The sequence below is a fragment of the Leucopleurus acutus genome, assembly GCF_964270905.1.
Source record: "Leucopleurus acutus genome assembly, chromosome: 5".
In the NCBI taxonomy this organism is placed as follows: domain Eukaryota; kingdom Metazoa; phylum Chordata; class Mammalia; order Artiodactyla; family Delphinidae; genus Leucopleurus; species Leucopleurus acutus.
This window is the reverse complement of record NC_139147.1, coordinates 113,889,849-113,905,560: the sequence shown is the minus strand read 5'-3', so window position 1 is coordinate 113,905,560 and position 15,712 is coordinate 113,889,849. Positions and strand designations below refer to the sequence as shown.

The following is a 15,712-nucleotide window of genomic DNA, read 5'->3' as shown; positions in this document are numbered from 1 at the left end:
TGCCTTAACTGTGTTCCTAAGAGGAACGGGGTGGGGAGTGCATAGCAGTGTCTGCCACAGAGGGCCAGTGGGGAGGGGGTGACAGCCAAAGATCAGAGTGAAGGGAGCACCTATGTGGGAGCAGATGAGTGTCTACACCAGCTTCTCCTGGGGTGTCTGGCAGGAATGTGCATCAAACATGGTCCTTCCCCACGTGAAGGCCATACTCTTCCTTTTCCTTGGCTAAATGAAAGGATGGCAAGTTAAGTGCAATTAGTGAGCTGCGGCATCTTAGAATGCATACCTGTGAATTAGATGTGATACCCTTTTTTGCACTAGGTAAAGTCCGTGACAAACTGGAACCTGAGGAGGCTGTAACGACAGGGCGAGCGGCTTGTGTGCCCTGAGACTGTGTGTCTCTGTTGGGGCAAGGGCTTGAATTGCTTGAGGGTCCAGACACCTTCTCTGTGCTCCCCCTTACAAACCAGACTGGAGGAGAGAGGGAACAGAGGCTATATCAGGAGCCCCTGAGACTCTCCCCCTCCTCCAGGATTGGATTGCTGGCCCACAGGGAGAAGAGAACTTGTGCCAAGGGAGGGACGCACCCAGCTTGCGACTCATCCTGTTCTTTGGGAGTGAGTCGAAGTCCCTCCAACCAAGACTCTAGTAAAGAGATATTACCTTTTAAGACATGTGCCTTTTAAAAAATTATTGAAGTGTAGTTGATTTACAATATTGTGTGCCTTTTAATTGTTGGGTGGCTTTCAGAGCACCATAGCTATTCCCCAGGGTCTCTACCACCATTGTGTGATACTGTCCTGTAGGACCCACAGGGGACACTTTCTGGAGGTTTCTGACAGGGTCATCCAGTTGGCCTTGGGCTCCTTTGGACTTTCCAAACAGGCCAGTGAGTCCCACCCAGCTCTGGGCATGACATGGCAGGTGTGTCTGGTTATCTAAGGGGGTACGGGGGAATCACAGAGTCTGTAAATCAAAGTGTAAGTTTATTGAGTTTGCATTTTTATCAGCAAGAGGGTGTTTTCCTGAGTGGGAATTTTCTCCTGGAAGCCAGGGCCCCAGGCCTGCCCAGCTTTTCTCTCTGTCCTTTAGCTTCAAGGAACAGGTAGCTCTTCTCTAAATTGACCAGCACTGCTCTGTCCCTTGTCACTTGGAGGACGGGGCTTATCTGCTGAAGCAGACATCTGCCCTGAGCCATGAACGACTGCCATGAGCCATGATGAAGGGAGTTGAGAATGGGCAGACCACCAGATCACACCCCGAGCACCCAAATAGCACAGGCTCCTAACATCTAAATAGAAGGGGTCAGGGGCAGCAAGGCAGTTAGAAAAACAGGGCTGATGGCTTGGGACTGGTCTTGAAGCAGCATTTCTCTAAACCATCACCCTTTTTACTTATACTGGGTCTTGTCGGAAGGGGAAAGGTTGAGGAAAATTGAGAGAGGTTAAGCTCTCTGCTCCCCAGCCTCTCCCTGGCCAGTTGTTTGGGTTTCCATTAGGTACATGATTGGGACAATACCCACTGTAATGGCAGGCTAGTGTATTCCTCCTAGCTGGTTCATCCTGGCGCTGCCGCCAGTGTGGACCCCTCCTCCCTCCACCAGAGCTGAGACGGGCAGACCTCCCCATCTCACCTCTCTCCCTGCAAATGGGCCTCCAGAGAGGAGAGGCATTGCCCCGGGGTTGTGTGCCGTGTGAGTCACCAGCCAAAGTGATCAACCTTGAATGCTTGTCAAGTGACATGAGGGCAGCTGCTCTGAAGGAGTAGACGGGACCTCCAGAGCACAAGACGTGTAAACTGTAAAGTGAGCACAGAGGGAAGGTACCCTCCTGTTCCGTGTCCACTGCCAGCTCTGCCCCAAAGGACCCAGCTTTCACAGCTTCTTGCCGTTCTCTCCCACAGCATAATAAGCACTGACGTTCTGGGGGCTGAGGGTGTGTACGGACACCGGGAAAGGAGCCCCCAACCGTGGTGTTGTGTTTGCCGCCCTGCAGCCAGCAGGCGGCCCCGAGTCCCAGAGGGAATGTGAGACAGTGGCTGCCACCTGGGGTGGGAGGTCGGACACAGTGCGATGATTGTTTTCCCGGGGCCTCTGATCCCCACAGAGAACGTCCTGGCCATATCCCTCTTGGAAGTGTTACTCTCAGGCCATGTGTCACAAACGTTTCATCTGAGAGAAGAGAAGGGGACAGCTTAAGTGCTGTCCTCTGAGGGTCCAGGTTGCATCTTCTTGTATTTTTGTGTTCCACCCAGTTTGCGGGGGTCAGCAGTCCTCCTCTACTTCCCATCAGGAAGATTGTTAGTTTGCCTATTAGGTTGTCACTGAGGTTTCAGTTGCCACTCTGAGTCATCTCTGTTTACAGAACAGAGAACAACCAGGGAGTTGTTTTCTAAAGAAGAAAGCTTCGTGTTAGAAGTTTTTCAAAACTCTGAGAAGAGAGAGAGGGATCCAGGGGGACTCTGGGGACTTCCAGGGCCTCAGGCCAGTTACCCTTGGCGGTGAAGTTCCTTGTGCTTTCCTGCTCACTCCTAGAGGAGCTGCTCTGAAGAAGCAGGCGGGACCACGAGATGCTTCTGTATTTAACTGTTTCGTGAAGACTTCCAGAACTAGGCTCCACTAGCCCGTTACTGAAATAAGCATCCTCTTCATCACTAGACTGACTTGGAGTCTTCTAGAAATTCTCCAGATATATTTCCTGAATGAAGGTAGAGAGACTAACATCTGGAAACGAAGGGAGTGTTCTGATGTCAGCCTGTGGGTTGCAGGTCACCATCAGAGCAAGTTATTTCTCAGGTAGACAGACAGTTGTTTTTTTCTTGTAAATTGTTCCCAGAGAGAAAAAAGTATTTTTAAAACCAGCACTTTCAAAACCTCTTGTATGGCGGCTGAGTACCGAGCAGCTGTGGTGAGGGGCCTGGCGGTGTGTTCTCTGTCATTCTCTGCCTCTTCCTGAGCGCTTTCTCGAGGGCAGCAGGTGGAGGATAGAGGAACGGTCAGTTCTAGGCTCACTTGTGGCCTTTGGTTAGCGGCAGATCAATTTCATGGGTAATTCAGGAAAAAAAATAATTGACTTGAGTCATGCTTTTGTGACAGACCAAAACCCAAGATGACAGTGATATCGCTGTAATCCCAGAATGTAATATAATTTCATAATTGGGAATTAGTGCTTGAAAACACTAAAAACTTAGAAGCAACAGCCCCAATGAGTCATTTTGCATCAAGTTTACTAGGAAGAATCATTTTTCACGATTTCTCAGTGGTCCCAGCAATTACGTCTGTTGAAAGTACTGTGTTTCTTCTTTTTTCCTCTTAGAAGTTTATATATGTTGACCAATAGGCATGGATAGTAAGAGTGTGCCTTAAATGACTTTAAAAAAGTGCATTGATACACTTTATCAATGCTCATTTAATGCACTATCATTTTAGGAAAATGATTCCAGCTCTATTTTCTGGTACCTGTGGCAACAAATGTGTAGATACATCAGAAATAGTATTTGTTTGTATTAAAATATATTCCCCATGCCTTCCAATTCCCACCTGATGGAGCAGGCATTTTGCACTCTGGTGTGGATACGGAGTAACAATTTGTCCATTCTAGTCAACTGTCTTGACTACCCAGGCGAAGCAATTTCCCACCAGGTTAAACAACCTTCCAAAGCCTTCTTTCTGCTCCCCTTACTTCCTGGCCTGTATCCTTAGTACGTAGTTTGTAAACATTATCACAGAGGGTTTGGTACTTTAATTTGTGCATCTAAAAGGTTGGACAAAATTAACCATGTTTGTCCTTCAGTACATTAGATCTGCAGCTACGTTAGTTGTCTCTGTGTCTTTAGATTTTGCAAAAGGGAACTGAAATCCAGCAAATCGTATTAGAAGCCCATTCAAAAAGTGAACAAAAAAGCAAATGAAAACCACCCAGAACGACGTGGTGTATTTTTCACTTTGTGTTTTGTAGGCATAAGTCCCTTCTTTGTAATTTGCAATTTTTTCTGAGAGGCGGTGGATTTTCACTTCAGAGGCAAACAGTATCATGACAAGACAGCCGCAGGAGCCTGCAAGAGAAAGAACAAACAGCATGTTGGGACAAATATTTCCTGATTGTAAGGGACAGGAAAGACGGTTTGTGTGCAAACTAAAGAAAGCCTTTTACCGTTATCCTCATTTGCATTCTTCTGCAAAAATATATTTCAAATCTTTAATCCCGAGCCTGGTTCTCCAACCAGTGGCTGGTAGTGCCCGGGTTATGGTTCTGCGTGAGAAGACTTTCGGGGGTGGTGTGGGTAGAATCAAGCCGATCTTACAAAGACTGGGAGCCGCTCCACTTTGCGTGAGGAGAAGGCTGAATTGCTGGGCACCTTAAAAGCACAGTGGTGGAATCAGGCTATAAAGCAGCCACTGCTATGGTGTGGCTTCAAAAGAACGATTTCTCTGTACTTCACAGGTCATGCAGAATAAAGGGCAGTCATCCAGCCCCCTTGTGAAAGGGCTGAGGGTTTCCTTCAGAAGGCTTACATGGCTTCTCCCCCTCCTTGGGCTCCCACCTGGCCACAGCTGCCCAGATGTGTACCTGAGCAAAGGCAGCCATGGATAAGGTGTCAAGGCGGAGAGTATCTGTTCTCCTTGTTTGTAATAGAACTCAGGATTTTTACCTGGGCATGTGGCTGACTTGAATGAGGGCTACATTGGTTGAGGGGGGCTGGGATGTAGGGGCCAGAAAGTTTCCTTGAAGTGTGCAGTATTAGGGGCCTGCACTCTCTTTCCCCTGTCCTCCTTCCTGTAGCTGAAATATGGATGCAATGGCTGGAGCACCAGCAGACGTTTTGGACAAGGTGGCCTTAGAAATGGAAGACATGTATTATGGAAAAACAGGAAGGGAGGAATTTTGGATATCAGACATCGGGAGCCACCAGTGTCTTCAGTGGACTTTAACCTCTAGATTTTTGTGTGAGAGAATAATAAACATGTATTTTTTTAACCCACTATTATTTAATTAATTAATTTATTTTTGGCTGTGTTGGGTCTTCGTTGCTGCGCGTGGGCTTTCTCTAGTTGGGCGAGCGGGGGCTACTCTTCGTTGTGGTGCGTGGGCTTCTCATTGCGGTGGCTTCTCTTGTTGCGGAGCACAGGGTCCAGGTGCGCGGGCTTCAGTAGTTGTGGCACGTGGGCTCAGTAGTTGTGGCTTGTGGGCTCTAGACCTCAGGCTCAGTAGTTGTGGCGCACGGGCTGAGTTGCTCCGCGGCATGTGGGATCTTCTCGGCCAGGGTTCGAACCCGTGTCCCCTGCATTGGCAAGCAGATTCTTAACCACTGCGCCACCAGGGAAGCCCTATTATTATTATTATTTTCCCCTTATTTATCACTCATTGGTAACCTACTCTAATCTTAAGTGGTGTGGCTGTGGCCTGGATGAGATCTCTGCAGGACAGGAGCACGTCATATTGAGTGGTGCCTGGAAACTCTAATAGTCCCTCTCCCGTGAGGATGGGGAATGAGAGCCCCCCAGATGGGTGGATGGCACGGGGGCAGAAGCAGGTGGCAAGAGGGGCAGAGTCAGGGGCATCGAGGAGAGCCGGGGCTCCCAGGGCTCCCACAGCTACATCTGCATCCTAGGCCATCACAGTGGGGTGCTAGTTAACAGGAAACTTGCTGAGGTGGTTTTCAGACTTTGGTCAAACCAATTTGGGTTCAAACCCTGATTCCGCCAGTAGCTATGTGAAAGTCGTCAATTTTAACCCCCAAGCCTCCACTTCCTTGTCTATAAAATGTGGACAATAAAGATGATTCAAGATTAACACTTGGTATTAGAATTGGCACATAGAAGCGCTCACTAACTGGTAGCTGTTCCTCTGGTTTTTATGTATTTTTTCATCTTGCAAGTCTTCGTTCCACCACACGCCAAATAAACCCCTGAATCCATCAGATAGGCCACGCCAGAGAACGTACTGATACTATAGCGCCTCGTTCCTCCACATGCTCTCCCATTAGGTTTATGAGTCCTTGAGGAGGGGTAAGGGCTTTCGCCTTCAATTACAGTTAATTCAAATGCCCTGGGAGCAGCAACATAGTGGCTTAAGTTCCCATTCATTAATTCACTCATTCATTTATTCCATGAGACTTATTATGGGCCAAGCATGGGAATAGTGGTGGAGATTTCAACATTAAAGAAAATGCAGATGGTTTCTGCTGTAACAGAGAGTATAATCGGGCAGGGAACTCAGATAAAACAGTTGTAAACCAACTGCAGTGGGTGTCATAGTAAGGGAGCTGCAGGTGGCTATTACTGAGTAGGTGGGCAGCATCCTAGAAGGTCCTTTGGAAGTAGTTGTAGGAAAAGTTAGCAAAGGGAGGTTGGGCCGTGTGGGGAGAACGCTCCAGACACGAGGTGCTACCATGCAAATGATGTTCCCATTCCTTTTCCGAAGGCTGGGTTTGGGTTGGTAAGATGGGGGTGGGGTTGGTTTGGGGGTGAGGAGGAAAGGTGAAATTCTATTTCTTCTGTGAGAATTTCACCTGGGACCGGCTCCCGCCACCATCATACATCCCCAAGTAATTAAGTGATATAATTTTCTTGAAACGTCACTTCCCACCAGCCTTGGAGAATATTCCTTTGTAAAAATTGTCAGCCTATTTTTGTATTCTGAGCTTAAAACCAGAGCTCTCCCCTGGCAATACTGTATTATTCCTTTATTGTTAGATCCAACAAAAAGGCTGAGATGCTGTTTTCTCTTTATCTTTTATTTGAAAATTGTGGAGAAAATGCCATTGCTTTTACCACGAGAACCTCTTTGTGTGAGGAGATGGTGAATTTCAGACAGAAGCGAAACACTGTATTTCCCTGGTGCTTGAAAGGAAAATTCAAGCTCGGTTTTCTTTTTCAAGTTGTTAAATATTTTAAAGGTACTGCTTTGTTAAGGAGAAAGCATCACACTGAGACTGCATTTCAAATTCTTAAAGTAAAAGTTGCTTGGGTATCTAAGACCCATAGCCCTTCACTGGAGCTAATACTTCAAGCATGCAAGCTCCCCAAACACGATATAGTTGTTAGGAGGACGGTCTGGGATTCTGCTCTTGGAGTCTGGGGTTGTCCGTGAGGTCAACTGGGTCATTTCAGAGTCAGAGCATGGAAACCCAGCCTGGGTCTCTGCCAACCCCTCAGTGACGCTAGGACACGCGGAGGGAAACGACTCAGTGTGAATTTAGGATATTTTTGCCTCTCTCTGTCCCTGGCTCTAAATGAAATGTGGGACCACCAATACCTATTTATGGATTATGGACCAAAAGATACCCAAGAAGGGGCTTCCCTGGTGGCGCAGTGGTTGAGAGTCCACCTGCCGATGCAGGGGACGCGGGTTCGTGCCCCGGTCCGGGAGGATCCCACATGCCGCGGAGCGGCTGGGCCCGTGAGCCATGGCCACTGAGCCTGCGCGTCCGGAGCCTGTGCTCCGCAACGGGAGAGGCCACAACAGTGAGAGGCCCGCGTACCGCAAAAAAAAAAAAAAAAAAGATACGCAGAAAGAGTTTCTGTTTGTGGCCTGGCCGCTGGGGACATGAAGAGAGGTGTGTAAGGGATGTGAGTGGTGGTGGGAACAGGGCTCAGCACATTTTCCGGTCTGGCCCTTCGCTTCCAGCAAGGGGGCTCCTGCTATGGGTCCCACATTTAGAGGGTCCTGCTCTCTCTCCTGTTGACACCCCTCCCCATGGGGTGAGGAATGCTTGATGTCAATGGGATGGGGCCATCTGGAGTCCCTGACCCCATGCCAGATGGTACCCCTGGGACCCAGGAATTTCCTCCACAAACAGCCCTGAGCACACTTCCTGGGCTGGCACGAGCATCTTCCCTGGGTCCATTTACACAGGGGTGGATTTTGTGGCTTCTGCTGTAGGCCTGAGGGTGGCCAAGGAACGGCTGTTTGGGGGGCATGGTCAGAGCTCGGATACGCGGTGGAGTGTCCACACACTTATGCTCGAGGCCCTTTACGGCGTGGATGGAACCAGCCACGGGAAGAGAGACGAATAGACAGGGCTCGGCCCTCCTCTCATCACCACATCAGCTGCAGAATTCCCAGGGCTCAAGAAGTCTAAATCTGAATCTGGCCTCCAGGTCCAGGTCCTAGAGAGACGTGTGTCAAGGGTGAAGGATAAACATGTTTCACTGAATAGTCTATTAGCTTATAACTTTTAAATGATGAGACACGTGGTATGTGGGCTTTCATTCGTGCTCTTGCCCAAGGGTTAGGAGGATCAAGCCTGCATGCTTCCTCCCAGTTACCCATGTCCCCCAAGAGCCCAAACTCAGCTGGGGCCATTTGGACAGATTTCCCCCTTGTCTGTCTATCTGACCAACACTGCTGCAGCTCATAAGAAAGGTTAAAGTTTACACCAAATTTAGGGAAACCTGACAAGCCTTGCTCAAGCTAGAATTTGGAATATAACCAGGCATACGAGGTTTTGCTGCCACGTGTCTTACTCAAAGACGAGCCATTTTCCTTTCATGTGTTTGATTTCCCCACCATCTGGCTGGTACCGTAGTGTTTTTTTTTTTTTTTTCCCTTCTCCTTTTAATGACTTTGATTACTGAGTTAATTTCTGACTGAATAGGAGAGCTGAGTTATAGGGCTGTCACACCATGAATTATCAGTCAATTAACAAACATGTGTCATGTACTAGACACTACACACTCAGGGCTCTCCTCTGGCAGCTGAGACTACAGAATCGGTCATCTCTGCCCCCCAGTCCCTTACAATATAGGGAATGAAGCTCATAGCCAACAAGAAAGCTGCTTCTTTATCCCTCGGTGACCCCTGAGAGTGACTATACTTTATGGGTGGGAAGATCCTGCCAGGGTCCATGGGAGTCTAGGGTACCATGGGTTTCAGTAGACATGTGTTCTCAAAGGTGAAAAACACCTCTGAAACTTTCTCCTATTATCACTAAGATTGCATCTGGGAAATAGTAAATTAGAATTTCTATTCCATTTAAAGTAATGGCCAAGATTTCCAGAAAGCTAACATGTCATCTTTAAACTCTCTTAGAGCTGATGAGTGGAAGCAAGATTTGCCCCTCCCAAATATACCACTTCAACAGATTGATTATTTTGAATTAAAGTTACTTAAGAAACAACTAGTGCAAGAAGGACACTCTGACCTTCCTCTGTCTCCCTGAAATCAGGAAATAAATTTCCCATATGAAGCGTACCCTCCCTGCACCTGGAGGGTAGAAGGCATCCTTAACACCAGAGATAGGGAATTCAGGGCCGAGATGGCTGTATAAACAAACCTTGCTACTTCTTCACTAATTTACTACCCCAAGCCCAAACTACTTTGGTCAGTTTTTCACAAATTTATTGTTTCTTTGTCTGAAAGGTATAAACGCGGCCTGCTTGGGTCAGTTCTTTGAGTCTCATATTTTATGAGCTCCTGTACGTATGAAACGAAATTTGTTCTTCTCCTGTTAACCTGTCTTATGTCAATTTAATTACGAGGCAGCCAAAGAACCTGGAAGGGAAGAGTGAAAACTTTTTCTCCCCTACAATGACAACTGTTAGAGGCATTCCATTTCCTCTACAGAATGATAAGTTGAAGATTTCCTTCTTTAAGGAGTCTTGAGAGACGATACATGGGGTTGAAAAAGCCACTTCAGGTGTAAGTGCTAATTTTCTGTGAAATTATGTAATCTCACTAGAAAGTCAGTTATTATCGGTGAGATCTCCAGCAATGATTTATTCCCCAAATGGAAGCTGCTCCAATTCCAAACTGCTTTAGAGACCAATGGCTACCATCTAGACTAGTAAAGCAAGCTAATATCTAAGAGTAGATTTTGAGGTTATAATGGAGAGCAATTTGGTCATGTATTTCCAAAGAGCAGGTGAGGAGGAAGTTATAACATCAGCTGGGTTCAGCTTTTCCCCTTCTTCTGTGATATAATGTCTTCTGTAATGGAGAGCTGAAGAGCCCATATCTAACTTAAGTTTTACAGATGTCATGTTAGTGAGAAGAGTGATTCACGCAAAGATCTTTATCTCATTTGAACTGATTTTCAGAAAAGGAGATTGTCATGTGTTACTAGAAAATATGTAGAGCTGCTTCTGTTTTATTCATTTACCAACAAATACTTATTGGATGCTGACTGAACTATTCTGGGCACTGGGGATACAGCACTGAATGAAGCAGACAAAAATCCCTATCTTCATGGAGCTCTCAGTGGTAGAGAGAGTGGAGAGAGAGGCTATAACAACATAAGTAATTCCATTCTGTAGTTTATCAGAGTGTGATGTGTACTAAGGAGAATAAAATAAAGCAGCGAAGAGGGATGGCCTGGGGAAGATGACACTTCAGTGCCTCTTGAAGAAGTCGGGGGTGAGAAGGTAGGTATTGGAGGGGAAGAGCATTTCAAGCTGAGGGAACAGAGAGTGCAAAGGGAACCAGGGGATTTGAGCAGAGAGAAGAAGAGAACCAGGCAGAGGGGAGTAAGAGGTGAGGTATGTGTGTGGGTTTCCAGGGTGGGCACAGCAAGTGCTACTTTGGTGGTCGTAGCAAGGACTTGGGTTGTGACCCTAAATGAAACAGAGGGGAGACACTTGTGCATGTTCTGAACAGGACAGGAGTCTCTTTGCAGTTGTGACAGGACAAGATTGAGCATCTCCTTGCACCAGATCATGCACGGCCGGGCCCCGTGCAAAGTGAGTTAAACAGTCCTTCTGTCGCGTCCTTGCCGTGAATGACCTGAATGCAATCCCGTCACTACGGTTCTGCCCCTTCAGATGCTGCCCTGTATCTCAAAACAAAATTCCTTGTCCGTTGACCATCACGGGCTGGCTAATATTACTTCTCTTCCTTCTGTGGCCTCCTTCCAAATTTTATGCTGAGAAACTAGTCTTCTTGTGGCTGACTTTTCCTACCACCAATCCTATCCTTCCTCAGGCTCTGTGGCTTTAATGCCCAGGTGTCCCTGGATCTTTCTCAGACTCTGAACAACAGCTCCTCCATAAGGACTGAAGTGGAACTAAGTTGCAGATGGTTTTTCACCAACAGTTGCAGAATAATATGCCCTAGACTTATTACAGAGGCCAGGGTGTGATTAATACTGAAGCTGATATATGACGTGAAGCACCCTTCTATCCCTGTGCTGCTCTTTATTTTCCTGTCTTCTTGTTTTACGTATGACTGAGCTTATTTATGTTCCATGCCAGGGCTGTAATTTTCCTAATTAATTATGTCCACATTAGGAGTACCCCCTTTTTAAAGAAAGGCAGCTGTTTTCTTTGTTTGCCTTGATTGGTGTAACTCAAACATGATGCTACATGTAAGACAAGGCATCATAAATACGCTTTGCAATAAGTCCACATTTCGGTGGTTTCCGTCACCTCTAAAAGGCCTGAACCAATACATTTCATAGCATCCTCGGGGAATATTCCCTGAACTGTCTAGGATGTCCCACTAAGGATCCGTGGCGAGTCTTCCACGTAACCTGCTCTCTTACATGCATATGTGGGGTGGACTCTCTATCATCCATTGGGAACCTTCTCGAATGGAATGTGTAAAAGGCATATATCAGTGCTCCAGCGTGAAACTATGGGTCTAGCTGCTGCTATACTCAGCTCCTCCTATTTGGGCACCTGCTCTTTCTCCACTTCCTTAATTTGAGGGCCTCTCTCTCTCCTACTGTGTTATAAACCTTGAGGAAAGTGTTTTTCACCCTGTTTTCCCCATTCTGCCTTCCCCTGCCACCCTTCCCTCCCTCTCATTGACTCTCGCAGGTGGCCTCCCTTTCCCATAGTTCATTGTTGATCTGTACTCTTTTTTTTTTTTTAACTTTTAATTGGAGTAGGGTTGATTTACAATGTCGTGTTAGTGTCTGGGGTACAGCAAAATGATTCAGTTATTTATATATATATGTATGTATGTATGTATATATATTCTTTTTCATATTCTTTTCCATTATGGTTTATTACAGGATACTGACTATGGTTCCCTGTGCTCTACAGTAGGCCTTGCTGTTTATCTGTTTGTTTGTTTGTTTGTTTGTTTTTGTGGTACGCGGGCCTCTCAATCTTGCGGCCTCTCCCGTTGCGGAGCACAGGCTCTGGACGCGCAGGCTCAGTGGCCATGGCTCACGGGCCCAGCCGCTCCGCGGCATGTGGGATCTTCCCGGACCGGGGCACAAACCCGCGTCCCCTGCATCGGCAGGCGGACTCTCAACCACTGCCCCACCAGGGAAGCCCTGTTTATCTGTTTTATATCTAGTTGTCAGTATCTGCTAATCCCAGACTCCTAATTTATCCCTTCCCCACCCTCTTCCCCCTTTGGTAACCATAAATTTGTTTTCTATTGTTGGCCTGTACTCTTGAAACATCCCCCTCTTGTAGCCTCTGGGACACCACGTCTCCTGATTTTCCTTCATCCTCTCCAGACACACTTAGTCAGTGTCCTTTGCTGCCTCCTTCTCTTTCTCCTCAACCCCCAAATTAACTGATGGTGTTATTCAGGGATTGGTCCTAGGCCAATTTTTCTCTATCTACATTCTCTTCCTAGATGATCTCACCCATGTTCATTGCTTTGAGTGATATCTATATCCTGACAACTCTTAAATTTATGTTTTTTGTCTAGACCTCTTCTCTGAGCTCCAGACTCATATATCTGACTGTCTACTTGAAATGTCCTCTTGAACATCTCATAGGATCTCAAACTGGACATGCCCTAAATGGAACACTTGATTTCTAATGCTAAGCTCCTCTCCCCACTTCTTTTTTGCCCTAAACTCTAAGCCTGTTCCTCCCCTGTCTTATTCAGCTGGGTTAATGCCACCACTGTCTACTAATTGCTTAAGCTACCTACAAAACATTTTGGATCTGCTTTCAAAATGCTTTTAGAATACATTCATCTCTCTCCATCTCCAATGCAATAGCCTAGTCTTTCACCAGACATTTCTTAAAAGGGAAATCAGTTGGACTTCCCTGGTGGTGCAGTGGTTAAGAATCCGCCTGCCAATGCAGGGGACACAGGTTCGAGCCCTGGTCTGGGAAGATCCCACATGCCAGGGAGCAACGAAGCCCATGTGCCATAACTACTGAGCTTGCGCTCTAGAGCCCGAGAGCCACAACTACTGAGCCCACGTGCCACAACTACTGAAACCCACGCGCCTAGAGCCCGTGCTCCACAACAAGAGAAGCCACAGCGATGAGAAGCCCGGGCACCACAACGAAGAGTAGACCCCGTTCGCCGCAACTAGAGAAAGCCCACGCGCAGTAACGAAGACCCAATGCAACCAAAAATAAATAAATTTATAAAAAATTAAAAGGTAAATCAGCTATCAGACAGCTTCTTAAGGACTTTCAGAAGTGTCTCATTGCAATTAGAATCCATTCTGAAAGACTTGCCGTGGCTTTTGAGGTCTGACATTAACTGACGTCAACTGATCTAATTTTTTTTTTTTTTTGGCCATTTTCCCCTCACTGCCTGTTCTCCAGCCACATGGGCCTTCTTTCAGTGCCTACAACAAGCTGGCCTCTTTCCCTAGCATCCTCATGTGTGTTTTTTCCTCTCCTTGGGAAGTTCTCTGAGGATCCTTAGCTCTTTTGTAACTTTAGAACTCAGCTACCTGGAGTAGCCTTTGCCGACCACCATATCAAGACCCGATCTTCCCTTCCCTTCATTCTCTATCATGACAGCCTGTTCATCACCATCATTGTGATCTTTAATTCCCTATGTAAACTTCTGTTGACTCTCCCACTAGATTTTAGCCTCCACGAAGGCAGGACTGTGTGCCTGATGGGTTGTGGTAACACCAGTACCTCTCATAATGGCTGCTACGTGGTGGCACTCAGTCAGCGTTTGTTGAATAAATGAAATGAGTGCACCTGTATCAGTGGTTCTTGACACTGGTCACACATTAGAATTATTACCTACGAAACCTTAAAAAAAAAAAAGAAAAAAGACCAGTGCCCAGGCTCCACCCCCAGAGACTCCAATTTGTGATGTGGGACCAGCATCAGTATTTTTGGAACTTACTTCTGGTGATTCTAATGCATGGTCCGGGAAGAGAATCACTGTCCAAAATGAACCATGGGAGATCATTAAGATATTACTGAAATCCTAACTCAGGGAAAGACTTCGCAGGCCTGGGTTATGATTGACAAGATGAGAAAGAGCAAATTAACTGACTTGGGTGGGTTTCATGGAACAATGATAGTGGGAAGGAAAGTTACATGAAGAAGGCTGAGGAATGTGAACCAGACTGAAGGCCGTGAGAAGTGGAAGAGGCACTTTTCTGGTCCAGGAGGGCAACAGGATATTGGGCTGCAAGGACAAGCAGGCTGTGGTGACAAACCGTTGCTGACCTCATCCAGAAGTTGGCGCCCTTTTTCCTTTTCTCCCCCTGAGGTCTGGCTTGCAGTCCATCAGGGAACTCAAGGAGATGCCCACAGCATTGTTACTCTAGGCAGCATGCAAGGTCCCAGACAGACAAGCCGGAAGAGCTCCTTTCCCTTCTCTTCCCCCCCAAGGAGGATGCCAAGCCTGGGGGTCCCATCCAGCAGGGAGGTAGACAGCTGAAGAAAGAGCCCTGGTGTGACATCAGCACAAGGAAAGGTGGCCTCTTGGGGAACCCAGGGCTGAGTAGGAGGAGAAGAAGAAAAGGGAGGAAGGAGTTTTTCTCTGCTGGCTATGAGGGAGGCCGCCGGGGTAGAGAAACGGGGGAGGAAACTCAGCAGAAGAGAGCTGCCCCAGGGGAAGGAGGTCTCTAGTGAAGTGTGACTCCCACGGGCATTAAGGGACCCCCCCCCCCAATACAGGCTCTGGCCTCTGGGTGTGTGATTCATTGCCTCACATTCCGAGTGTTTGTGATAAGGGCCGTGAAATCCCCACCTTTCCACGAGTGGGGTTTAAAGCTGGGGTCTCTGTGAATATTACAACTTTCGATAAACTTTTCCAAGCCTCCAGGGGCTTACGGGTACTATATGTAGATCAAAGGGAATGAAGTAGTTAGTCTGTGATTCAAGAGTGACCTGTTACCTCTAGAGGTCACAAACTGTCAGTCCATCTGACCTTCAAACGTGTTTCGTTGTCAGGCACAGTTTTTTAAAAATTGTTGAAAATTCTGGTTTTTAACAATAAGAATTCTTATTTTAAAAATAAGAATGTTAGGGCTTCCCTGGTGGCGCAGTGGTTGAGAGTCCGCCTGCAGATGCAGGGGACGCGGGTTCGTGCCCCAGTCCGGGAAGATCCCACATGCCGCGGAGCGGCTGGGCCCGTGAGCCATGGCCGCTGAGCCTGAGCGTCTGGAGCCTGTGCTCCGCAGCGGGAGAGGCCGCAACAGTGAGAGGCCCACGTACCGCAAAAAAAAAAAAAAAAAAAAAAAAGAATTTTTAAAAGAAACAGATAATCTGGAAACACTAGGCCTTTATCCTCTGTGAGACGCAGATCTGGAGCTGGCTCCTTCTTTCCTTTCTCCCTCTTTCTTCCTTCCCTCGTCCACAGACCTTTATTGAGCACCTGCTTTTGCAACAAGTTCAAGGATAAATACAGTACAGTGTGAGCCCAGGGCCTGTGTTCCCGCATATATTTCTGTGCTCAGGTTTTGTCTGCACTAGACTTGGCCAAAAGCCGAGATAAGATCTGGGACTTGGATTAAAGTCTGCATTCTCTGAGTCATCCTGCTTTTCAAATACCGTTAGTTTGGTCGTCCGTTAGAACGGTCAAATAATTTGTCTTCCAAATGG

At 47.1% G+C, this 15,712-nt stretch overlaps 1 protein-coding gene across 3 annotated transcripts in view; it reads right to left on the bottom strand.

Moving 5' to 3' along the window:
* Positions 1-3,784: 3,784 nt before the first annotated feature.
* CLRN1 (clarin 1) overlaps positions 3,785-15,712 on the bottom strand; it is a gene marked incomplete at both ends in the record, with an annotated part of 38,997 nt that continues 27,069 nt past the window's right edge. For 2 of the 3 annotated variants that reach the window (XM_082839358.1, XM_082839359.1), the window contains one exon: positions 3,785-4,050. In XM_082839358.1, the coding sequence (XP_082695484.1) occupies positions 3,785-4,050 (266 nt within the window). Of the gene's footprint in view, positions 4,093-15,712 lie in introns of all 3 variants that reach the window. The other variant, XM_082839357.1, reaches the window with a different exon arrangement.